The sequence below is a fragment of the Charadrius vociferus genome, unplaced genomic scaffold (assembly GCF_000708025.1).
Source record: "Charadrius vociferus isolate BGI_N301 unplaced genomic scaffold, ASM70802v2 scaffold50, whole genome shotgun sequence".
Classification (NCBI taxonomy): Eukaryota; Metazoa; Chordata; class Aves; order Charadriiformes; family Charadriidae; genus Charadrius; species Charadrius vociferus.
The window spans coordinates 2,276,670-2,289,307 of record NW_009646445.1 but is presented as its reverse complement, the minus strand read 5'-3'; the positions used below and the strand labels follow the sequence as shown (position 1 = coordinate 2,289,307).

General features: G+C 40.5%; 1 protein-coding gene across 1 annotated transcript in view; it reads right to left on the bottom strand.

Annotated features, from left to right (window-relative positions):
• Positions 1 to 10,895: 10,895 nt before the first annotated feature.
• DNAL1 (dynein, axonemal, light chain 1) overlaps positions 10,896 to 12,638 on the bottom strand; it is an 11,369-nt gene continuing 9,626 nt past the window's right edge. Inside the window, exon 7 of the mRNA XM_009882403.1 lies at positions 10,896 to 11,240. Coding sequence (XP_009880705.1) covers positions 11,194 to 11,240 — 47 coding nt within the window. The 3' untranslated portion in view covers positions 10,896 to 11,193. The remainder of the gene's footprint in view (positions 11,241 to 12,638) is intronic.

Here is a 12,638-nt window from a genome sequence, read left to right as displayed (position 1 = left end):
TTTATTCAGGCAGCCAACAAGTTTTGTGGAAAGATGGTGTGCACTTTTGGCCTCTGCTTCACAAAAATGAAAACTGGGATGAGCAAGACGCTTCTTCCTTTTGAGAGGAAGTATTATTTTTCAAAAGAAAGCCTGAGGTGTTTTCTTTTATGCCATTAAGAATGCAGCAATGGATATAAAAATATCCTGCGGGATTAGAGTAGCCACAGGCCTTGTGGGTTGTCTCATCTTGGAAATCAAAATAGTCTGCCTTTGATTAACTTAATGGAAAGTAGTCTGGGCTTCACAAGTGCAATTTGAAATGAAAACTGCTGGTTTTGACTTTGCATAAATGGGAGCAAGTTTGTTCAGAGAAAATGAACCAAGACCTTCTTGCGCACTGGATTGTGTGCACCTCGGAGATGGGCGATGGGAATGGACTCTCATCTCCAGCAGTGATCCCTCTGTGAATGGCTTTTACCTCTCAACACATCCATTTCTTTCTTGTGGCAGCCTTCGTTTATTCCTTGAAATTGCTGTCATCAGGAGCTCGTATGGTGGGGTCCTAGTTTCCCAAATACTTCCCGTCAGACAGCATGTACGTGCAGGAGGAGCTTGTCACTTATTTCCACGCTGGTGGCTGGACAGCCCTGCCTGCCAGGTTGTCCCACTGCGAGCCTCGCTCTTTGCTGAAAGGCTGCCTCTTCCTTCAGAACTGACACACGCTAATAGCCCAAAAAGTCTAGCCACCAAAAGCCTGCTGGTGAAAGAGAGTTAAGAAGTAAAGTGGTGCAGGTGCCAGAGATGTTAGATTTGCAGGATCGTTCTGTCCATCTTTATAGCCCACATTTATCATTATTTCATAAAGATGTAAAGAATTGGATCACTTCTTCATGCTTCATGGCCAGTCAGTCCCAGTGCTGTACCCCGGCTGCCCAGCTCCCTCCCTCCTGCCAGTGCTTGGAAGCAGCGCTGACCCCACGGCTCCCTGCGTGCCGGCACCATGGTGGATCACCCGTGCGCTGCTCCAGTGGTGCAATACCGAAAGAGCCGATCGCTCCTGCGTTCCCATGCAGGGATCCAAGGGGGGTTGCTGTATGTGAACTACAGTGTGTTCCTGACTGGCTGGGGTTTTTTTATTATTTAAAAAAAAAAAAAGTCTTGACCCTTCAAGCTGCTAGATAAGTTCCAGGTTAAGTGGCTGTAACTCTAGTGTGCCATCTGGCAGTCTTTTCCTGCCCTGTGGTTTTATGCAACCGTGATTCCTTCACTCTCTAAGTCTGGGAGGCTGTGTATTGTACCATGTTTGCTTTGACATATACATGCCTTTGGATAGAATCCCTTTTCTTACCAGCAGAAACAGTTACTACTCTTACAAAATAAATAGGAGTATCATTAAGGACTGCACTTTTTTCAATGTTGACACTTTTGCCTTTAAGTGTTCGGTGTTCTGCCAAGGTTGTATTTTTCATTCCTAACAAAATTAGGTTTCCTTTCAGTGTTTGGATGGCTGTTCCATGTCCTACATGCATGGGTCTCGTTGACTAACTAGGCTGTGGAAGCAGATGGCATGTCACGAACTGTTAAAATCATTCAAAAACTGCGGAGAACTAAAAGCTACTAATCTTTTAAAAGAGGCTTAAGCAAATCGGTCTTCCTGTTGAGAGTTTCGAGGTTGGTGGTTATCTTTTTCCTTTTGTAAATTGGAGAAAATACTTGTCTACCATTATCCTAGGGGCCTTAGAGAGAACAGAAGCTTTAGCGCACTGTGCCAGGACAGACAGTAGGTGAAGCAGCTGGGCCTCGTGGTCCGCTTGTAGTACTGGGATTAATTCCAGTAAAAAGCAATGTTGCAATTAAGCTTAAAGTTCTGAAGTATGTTTCTGGGAAGCTGCCAATAGTTTCCAGATCTTGAGAACTGCATGGCAACAGTTCAGAAACAAGCAGGGCTTGTGAGTATATCTAAAAAGGATTTAGAGTAATGTAGATGATGTTACAGTGTTGTGATGGATGCATTTGCCTGGAACACCAGTGTCCCAGCAGTAGAGCTGTTACTTAACAGAGACTGAGGAAGGCCTAGAAACACGTAAAAAAGAAATGGAGATAGAGGTGGAACTGGCACACGTTGAGAAATGTGGCAAAAATGAAGATTTTTGTCTAGCTCCAGGTCTTGTTTCTGACAGCGATCAGGAGCAGATGCTTAGGAAAAAGTGAGGGATAGTCTGGAGTAGCGGGAATATTTCCAACTAGAAAATAGGATGCTACACTACAACTTAAATGTCTTCTCCGGTAAGGCAAATCTGCAGAGAGGTTTGTACTGAAATGTACTGTTCTCCTTATAGGCAGAAAATTAGGACATTTCTTTGCCTCTCACTCTTCTGCTCTGTGTATCACCTGCATTTACTCTAGTATTTTTAGTGTCTGCAAGTATGCCTGGGTGCTAATAAGCAAACATTTAGTCATGGCCCTCAGGAGTTTTCAAGCTTGAAGTAGTTTTAGATATGGCATAGCCAAATTATGGTGACAGACAACTGATCAGATGAAATGAAGTACAATGATGTAGGGAGCAAATAATGGGATTGCTTTAAGTACCAATTTAATCTTCTTTTGGATATGATGATGCTTCAATGGAAGCATTATTATAGTCTTCCAAAGGCCAGATCTTTCACGGATTCTCCTTATTTTAGGAAATTGATATAAGAGTAATTTTTCCTCTTATCGAGGATAAGCCATTGAGGTGCTGATAAGAACAAATCAGAGATTTTCTTTACTTGCACAAAAATGGTGTGTGTATTACACACTGAATCCAGTACTAGCTGTTTTCTCTCCAACACCCTGCTGCTGTAAAAGCAGAAGAGAACAGGAGGATTTGGTATAGTGAGGTCTTGTCACTGGAAGAAAATCAGAAAAGGGCTTTTTCTGAGGATGACCTCTAACAGCTGTGGGTTAGCATGGCTCACCAAAATCAGGTAACAGGTAAATGTTCTGGCATTTAAAAAAGTGGCATCAAATGGAAATGTTTCTGAGCATGTTTACGTATTGCTAGTAGCCACCAGAAGACCTCTTTTCTGTCATGGTGGTAAGTAAAAATGCTTCTTTGAGTGTCTTGTTTAAAAACAAACAAAACCAAACCTGCTGCCCACTTGCTTACAGTAGCAGTTTGGAATTGATCCTGCACCTGAATTAGATCCTGCCTACTAGCAAAAGTTGGCAGAGAATTGTTGTAATAAAATAAACCATCCAACCCCCAGTTGCTGTGGAAAAAGCATTTGAACTGAATTTGTCTAATCTGGAATGAATTCTGTTATTCTTCTTAGTGGGCGAAAAAATCACGTGAATGGCTCTTTACTGCAGCACAGTGTTAATTTAAGGCTGTGTTGTTATAATTATGATTAAAAAAAAAAGATTCTTTTCTATGCTTTGTTGATTTGTCCATTTTACAACCCTATGCTCATTATTTCCCCTCGTTTAAAGGCCTGTTTACTGATCCCCATTTAGTTGTAAGGGTTTGCTGTTAATTTATAAAAAAGGCAGTATATGCTCAGTCATTGAGTTTTGAACAAGGCGTCTCTTTGCTTTACCCAGCTTTTCTATGGGAGCAAATGCCAGATTTATAGACTGCATTGGTGTAAATGTGTACTAATAGATCTGCCTTTCACAGCGCCAGGTCAGGCTCCAGGTGGTGACACGCACAGCAGGCAGGTGCCTGTATTTCAAAGCCATTGCCTGTTTGAGGCTTCATGCCAATGTTGGGCATTGCGGAGAGGCAGCAATTTTGCCCTGATCACGTACTTCTGCCTTTCTGCCTGTGGTGTCTGCCCTTTACAGCTGGATTCAGTGCTTCAGGTTTGTGATCCGCATGGGATAGCATCTCAGTTTTGTAAGACTGTGTGCGTATATGACTACTAGATATATGCATGCACTTGTGATGCGTATCTGATATAGCTACAGGTGTTTTGCAGTCTAGCTGCAAGAACAACAACTCTGCGTTTTAGTTTATTTGATGTTTTTCCATTTACTGATACAGGTAACGGTATCTGAGATAACTCAACTCTGTAAGTTGGAGGCCTACAGAATTTCAATCGGCTGTGCAGGACTGTGGCATTTCGCTAACTAGGAGCAGGTAGGAATGTAGCTGTTTAAAGCCAGGGCAAAGATAGACATTCTAAAGCTTAAAGGTAATTCATCTATTAATCCCGTACTAGAGATGTAATGTGAAGTCCAAATTAGCTAAAAGTACCCTCTGATTTCTCAAACTGAGGCTTTTTGTCATTTTGATCATTGTAACAAGTTTAGATTAAAGTCAACATTCAAAAAAAGTGTTTCCTAAATCACAAAGAGTGAGCTTTCTCACTTCCAGCAATCACACACTACTTGATTCTCTTTCAGGCAGCGGATAGAAAGTCCCTATATATCTACACATATCCTACTTTAAAAGAGATGGGAGTAGGGAGGACGGTAGCCATAGAAGTCTTGTCTGCTTTCATACAATGGCACTTTTAGTCCAGTGATTACCTCTGCCAGAGACCTTACTCTAAACCGCATTTTCCCACACAAACTTTCTCCCTATCTTCTGATGTACATCTGAAAGTTTATGAAGCTTTAAAGAGACAGGGAAGCAGCGTCTACAAATCACATTTGATTTTTGTGGGGGCGAATTTCTACATAAATTCATCACTCGGGTTCAGCTGCTTTACTCACCCTCGCTCCCTCCTGTGTCAAATGTTAGGGAGATACAAACTTTGAACCCTCAGCTGCCTAAGGACTTTTCTTTCCAAGACTAGGATTCCACTGACAGCTGAGCCTGAAAAAAAACCTTAACTTCTCCAGATTAGAAGACAACATATATTTTTATAGAAATGTAATTGTATATTTTAAAAAATGGTTTCTTGCAGCTTCTCCACGTGTATTTTTCCCCTTGTAGTTCAGATTTGATATAAACTTTTTTGTGTTTGTTCTTTTATGTTCTGTTTTTACATTTGTAGTCAAAGCTTTGGTGTACTGTACAGGAGCAGTCAGCCTTTGTAATTACTGTATAAATGCTTTATAATAAAGTATATTACTTTTATTTTAACAAGTGAGCAGACACTTCCTTTTGTGTGTTTGCTGCCTAGGGCACCTTTTAAAGGACTGTTACATGTTAAAAATGTACATATATAAATATATTTACCTGTTGCTGTACAGTTGTGATAGACTGGACTGAATTTATTTTTTGTGTGCTTTTTTATAAAATATTAATACACTAAAGGAAATCTTGCTGATGTGATCGTAATGTACTATGTAACTTATTTACTTAATATCCTCTATATATCTAAAACCCCTTTTATTAAATGAGGTTTAAAAAATAGTTTCACAGCGGAGTTTATTTCATGGTATGAGGGAGTGCCTGGGGGGGCTCGGGGTAATAGTGACTGTGGTGCATTCCTGCAAAGGAAGCAGTTATGAGTCCTTTTAGCTACTCCGCGCTCTCATCGTACCCGCCCCCGTTTTCCATAGCAATCCTCGAGGCTGTTTCTCGATGCCAGCTTCTTCTTGAAGACACCAGCCTGCCGTGTGCTTCATGTCTTGCATTCCAAGAAAATAACTGGCAGATGCACGCTCCAGTTGCTTTACAGAAGTGTTGATTTTGTGTGTGTGTGTCCCACTCCAAGCCCAGCACCTTCCCCAAATGCCAGTAACAACCCTGACTGTGTTAGAAAGTCACGGGGAATAGTGAACAACGAGGAGGACAGTGGGCAGAGCGAAGGCAGCATGGAGTGACGTGGTACCTGAGGGGCTGTGTCAAATCTGAATTCCTGGATGGCCGTGGCTGGGACAGAAAGGAGAGACTGAAGAAAATCTGGAGCTGCTGGGAAAAGAGTTAATGTTTTCTTGCTGTTTAGTAGTTGAATCTGCTGGTTGTAGAAACGACGACTCCACTTGTAAGTCACACTGCATTGTATTTTTCATGGTAGAGTATAAAATAAGTTTTGGTAAACGCTGTCTTAAAGGCACTTGTCTGTTACCTGAGTCTGAGGGGTTTTAAATGTATTTTGTTATACAGCACTAATCTCGTTCCCTCTGCCAGTAGCTGGCTCTCCTGCTGTGGGTTTGAAATATAAATACGCTTCTGTCTGTCTTCAAAACAAAGGTTCTTTCTGTTTTGGTAGTTAACTGTTTTTAGTTCATCGGGCTACTGTTTCGCACACCTATGCCCACAAGGTCTTTAAAGCTGCAAAAGCAGAAAAAGCTACATAAAGCAGATGGTAGAAATGTCTGCCTGGCCTCCTGCTAGATTTTGGTTAGAATCTAAGGCAGCACACCTGTTTTCTTTTTAGTTGTTAATTTATGCTGACAAATTTCCCTTTCAATATTCTTGGCAAAGCTGGCAGGAGAAAGACTTGGACCAAAACATTGAAATGCTCTTTTTTTTTTTTTTTTTTCCAGCTCAGTGTGGAAGCCCTCTCTAATTTACTCCTGCGGGTATCGACTCCTGTCGATCAGCAATAGTGTTCGGAGAAGTAAGTGGTATTTTGCTTGGTGGGCAGAAGAGACAGTGAACACCGACGCCTTCCCTTCAGGCAGCAGACCGCAACTTTGTTTAAGGCTTTAAATAATGGAGTTGCCTCCCTGTCAAAGCCAACTGGCCAAAGTGCCAAAGGTTGACTACTCTGCACTAAGACTGTGAAGCCATGCAAACTTCAGATGATCAAACAAGTCACAAGTTTGGGGCATTTTGGTTTTCATCTTAATTGGTGGACCCAAGCCCTTCTGAAAGAGACCTTATGAAGCATTTTAGTGATTAGTACGCTCTGAGTGAGTGGTAGTGTGAGGACTTTGCAGTAATTCCCTACATGTGTTTTAAATAGCATTACAGCCGTCATTGCAGGATGCTATTCTTGTCATAACTGAGACTAACTACTGTGGGCTAGAAAGCTTTTTCTTTAAATCTGAGTTTTGAAAGTACGTTTCAGCGACACTGTCTACGGAAGGGGAAAGTTTCTATTACAGAAGTTTATTATCGGTTAACCTTCTCTTGTCCTGGTTTAATGGAATTGATGGTGTATTGCTGCTAACAGAACTCAAACTGAAAGTGAATTAGTAATTTTGTACTGAGGAAAGACTAGCTATTTATTTAACTTACTTGCTATTTATTTAACTTACTTGGATTTTTCCCCATATAGCGGTAGTAGACTTTTCTCCTAGGACCTAAGAACAAAGTCTGACAACCGATGTCTTAAAAGATTGAAAAATATTTATGTATCAGATGACAACAATCACAATATATCAGCATTTTTAAAACTAAGTTATTTTCTATTCTAAAATATAGAGGCAATAAGGAACAGCATTTACATACTATAAATACATCGCTCCCTGAGCAGCTAGGAAAGTTTATGAGAACAAAATTTAATTTCTGAATGCTCTCCACAAGCTGAACTATTTCATTACACAACAGCCAAAGACGTTTGTATAAAAGAACGTTATATTATTTTTAAACAAGTTTCACAGAAGAACATTTATAAACATAGGCCTAAATAATTTAAACACAGCAAATTTAACAGTTTGGTCATGCTACAAAATTACTGTATACAAAAGATAGCCAAAGGCGATGTTAAAAGTGCTCTCTTGCTTGAAGATTTTTCTAGATGAGTCTACTTCTAGCGCAACCTGAGTCATCTGCTGGTTCTCAGGTCTCTTCTCGCATTTTTCCAGCAGCTCTCAATATAATCACTGCATACATCAATCAGCTCTTTGAAGAGAGGTCAATGTGCTAACAAGCAAGTAAAAAACCTAGCTAGTTCCTATCACTAATTTAATTTTAGGATATTTCTCTAAGGAATAAAGTGGATGCTACTCCTCCACAATTTCACTGGGGAAAGCAGAATTCCACATGGCTTGAAGGTTTTACATGGGTGTTCTTTTCATCCATGAATAATAATGTGCTTACTACTTTATCGGATGTGGTGCAACAGGGAAGAGCCTTTCCACATTTGACACAGCCGCTCCCTATGGGTACGCAGGCTGAGCTTCGCTGTGAGCTTATAAATGATGTGGTGTAGCACCATCAAAGCTGCTGCTTTAATTCTACCACCTGCGTATGTCTTCCACCACATCCAGTGCATAATTTTAAAGTGCAAATTTTCAAATGTAGGAAAACTTTACTCATTTTGGAGGAGAAAAAGTTTGGGGGCGGGGTTGATTTGTTCTTGAGAGTAATCATGATTGATCAGGCAAAGCAACATTCAGCTGAACCTTCCACCCAGCTTTGAGCTGAAGCATCTCCTGACAGATGAGTGCCACAATTTATGCTTCTCTTACTGTATTGTTCCATTGCAATAGACATACAGTTTTTATCAGAATGGTTTTAAAGTATATGCTAATTTATCACAGCATGGAGAGTGAAAGGTGAGGGAAGTCTTGTCTTGGAAGTATCCCTTACTGCTGCTATAATTGTGCTGAGACTGGATGTCCCATTCCTTCAATAATGATTTTTTTTTCTTTTTTGGTGGTATTTATAATGCAGCTCCCAAAAAAAGAGAGAGACTTTGTGCTGTTAATCTCTGAAAAGAGCTGACGCCAGTGGGCCACTGAAGACACACCACTCTACCAACAACTCTAATAGTGCTTGGACTGATTCCCATAGGTAGAGCCTGTACTGGTCCCTTACAAGAGCCGGGAACTGCTCTTATCCCTCAGGTCTTGTCAATGGAGCTGTGTTTCGTTCCAATCATCACCTTGTAGTCAGAACACTAAGTTTCTACTCTGCTCTTAGGATGTCCCAAAATGGCCGAAGCATAGAGTATTTGCTGTATCTAACACAACCTTCAAAGAAGTAGACTTACACTGTATTTAGATATTAAAAAATCAGCCAGCAGGATTATTTAGTATTGGACTGTGTGCTTATCGCTTGCTCACTCTGTCCTGCTGCATTTCGTTTGAGGTGCTAACTTAGCCATACGTACCATATTTGTAGATGTTGTGCTAGGAGAGCCCAGCTGCAGAGGTTCAAACACATTGCTTGTGACCGAGCACTATGACAAGAGCACTGCATACTCTAGTCTGAAAATGTCTCCAAACATATAGGTGAATTTGGCATTTCCATTTCTTGGTAGTATTCAGAAGTCAAGTTTTGCCCCACTCAAGCTCTGGCTCCTGTTAAACACACTTTAATTACAGTTGTCAAGAGCAGAAGCGTGTTGCCCCACCACAGCAGACGGGGTCAGGTGGGGCTGAGCGTGCCATTGTACTGCCCAAGCACATCCACGTTGCCGAAAGTGGTTGGCTGCAAGTGAACGGAATGGCTTCGATTTAAAAGAAGCCAATATGAAATGGCCATTGACTATATACCCTCTCTCCCATTGTGCTTGGTCAATCGTGCCTTTACTTACGATAAAGCTAGGAGAATGTTAAAAGAAATTACATACGAATATAAAGTTGTCTGTAAGCTAAACCCAGTGAGCTAGTCAACTACGAAACTGCTTTCTGGTGAAAAGAAAAGCTGCCTGGAAATAGTTTGTGCTAGGTAAAGAATGTCCACAGTTTTTGCCATTGCTCTCTTGACCTTATTTTAAGTAATTGATCTAAATCAAACTTGAGGCTTATCAGCAATTGCTGGTTTAAGTTAGAATGCTTAAGAATTCCTCTAACAATCATAGAATAACTAGCAATATATTGAAACAAAACTGTGATTGTCTTGTAAACTTCTACTTCACACTGTTCACCTAGAAATTGATTAGACAGCAAATTATCTTCTAGTACAATGATACGTGGAGCTTGAGATCAATACCACTGTTGTCTGTGCCAACGTGGCCTTTGTCTCTGAGCATGACTTCCAAGATTTCAACTCCTGCCAGACCTTCACAAACAAAATAATCAAGTGGCGTTCTGCTTCCATCCTTTCTATGCCTGGTCTGGAACCAGCAGGTACACTTGTCACCATTTTAATTTAAACAAAGATGGTACTATGAATTAGAAGGAAAGCTTTTAAAAAAAACAAACCCAAGATGAAGTAAAAATCTACTCAGGTGACTTGATCTATTCTCTAAAGAGAAGAAAAAAACCCCACTGCTCTTGGCATCTAACAGTGCAATCAGGTACGTCTTCATCATTGTTTAATGCTTTTCACTAAAAATAGTTACCTGTCATATAAGGGGGCTTTGCTAAAACTGGTTATCCTGCAACAGAGCACATTTAGTATGTCTTTGATACTTTTTTTCCAATGCTCACTTTCCATCTCATCTCACCTTCCCCACTAACTACATACACTTTCTCTCACTGCTTACATCGATGCTTTCATAAAAAAGGAGTATCCCCAAACCTAAAGTTTTCTGTCCTCAAACCCAGGTCTTTTGTTCACTGTTTCTGTATTAGCATCAGCCTACTTAGTTACAGGAAAATTGCAGAGCTGAGAAGGATTATGTCCAGCAGTGACCCAAACCCAAACTAGGAACCAGCTGTAGGCTAACAGGCCACCTATTCCCATCTAAAATAATTTCTTATTAAGAGAGAAAAAAAAAAAAAAAAAAGCTAGCAGATATTTTAGTCTCACTGAAACCACGCAAAGAATTCCCATTGCCTCTTTAAAATAAATAAATACATAACTTATACATGGCCATCTAAGCAATGCAGTTGAGTTCCAACACAAGAAGCCCGAGTCAAAACTTAAGGCCAGAATCAAGTGATCATTGGACCGATACCTTTTTTGTGCGTAGGTCCACAACTACTGGGCCTGTTTGGCGTAACAGTTAAGGGGATGAAAAGGCAAACTCGCATATTTAAAATATTAAGGGATTTCCGTAACAAAATTAAACACAACAAAGCCTGTAACGTGTCTCTAAACCACAACATTGTTCTTTTGGCCTCAGTGTTTCCAATGATAACGTTGGCCAGCTGCACCTAACAAGCTAAAATGGTTCTATTATAACCCAAGAGTGAACAATAAGCACCACTAATCAGGGATTAAAAATAACTATGTATTAGTTTAGGTAAAGACCTCTTGCTAGCCAAATGGCAGATAAACTCAGCTCCACTGGTCTCTACAGAAGGTGTTGTAAGCTTGACAAAATTGGTGTGCCTGAATTTTGGTAACTCATTCTTTGGGTGAGAGACTGTGGAGCTAAGCCGGTCTTTTAAAAATTACCCAAAGATCTTCAGAACAAACATTTATATAAAAGTTCTATATGCTGAGCTATCTGGAGTTACTTAAATAATTAAATACCCAACAAGAAAGTGTCATCAGTTTGCTCCTTCTTCATCTTCTTCTTCTTTAATAACTAGGATACCTAAGAGGAAAAAAAGAGAGGGAAAAAAAATCTGCAAAGATTTACAAATAGATTATGCAGAGAAAGATATAGTTAATGCTCATATACCTGAAAGCTAATCTTGACTGTTGGAAAGAATCAGACTGGCGGAAAGCGTTGTATTTCCTGCCACTGCTTCTAACTGACGTGAACTTCCACAGACCCGAACTGTTCTTAACTAGAAAAGCCTTCAACTGATGAGATTTTCTATTGGATGTTTTTCCCAACTTCTTGGATATCAGGGAATAAAAAATGTACTAAAGCAGGACCTGCAAAGATCAGCCTAACTTGGTCACTGGGAGATGCACCATGTTGGTTCAGCTAACAACCAACTAGCACATGGCTCTTCTCTTGTTGGGCCCCTACTTTGTGTTGCCATTACCATGACATAAATGACCAAGTCAGGATGGGACACCGTCTCAATAACACCTAACTAGGATGTCCAGACTACAAGATACAATTATACTAATGTGGATCCAAGAAGCAACGTGGTCATATCTCTTAGGGCTAACTTGGATGTCATGGAATAAAGCTGCATCGCACAGTAGCATCATAGTCTATACCTACCCCTTGGGTATGTTAAAAAAAAAATAAAAAATCACTTTTTAACTGCCATATTGAGCAAGGGCACCTCAGACTGTGGCAGGATGCAGAGTTCACACCACCTCACAGTGATGTGTTCATGAATTTAAAATCAGCTGAAATGCTAACAGGCCCCCCCAAAAAGATTTCTCAAGTTATACATTTTCCCCACAGTAGCAAAGCCCAGTAGTACAGGTAATCTCCCAGCATGCTGAAATAGCACAATCAATCAAACACATGCCTAAATAACTAGTACAAGAACAGCAGGGGCATGAAGGCATATGTTCATTCATCTACGGTGTCACCTGGGTAATGGGAACTGGGTCATACTGCTGCTTTGCTCAGCTTGAGGAGAAGACTTGAACTATGGTGAGACTTTGTGGTGAGAGCCCTTTGCTCACTGTAAGATTGGGGTATTGTGTTTCTTTTTTCACAGGTAGGAAACAGAAAATAAAACCACCGGAGCCTGGTTTCTGTTGTGCTTTAGACACCTAACTGCTGAGCATGGCTCCTGGCACAGGAACTAACAGAAAGGGGACACCTACCTACTGAAAGAGACCTTCAATGCTTATTTTTTGTCCAGAACGTCTTCAACCATTTCAATAATTTTGAGGTCCCTGTATTAGTCATCTCACATATAGTACATAGGCATAACAGGATCCTGGGACAGTGTAACAGCAAGAACTTTATGGACAGTTACATTTCTGACTTCTCTTTTGCTCAACATTCTAGTTTTTGTGGTTTCCATTCTTAAATATCATCCTCTCTTTCTACACTGCATAGGAAATGTACCTGCTT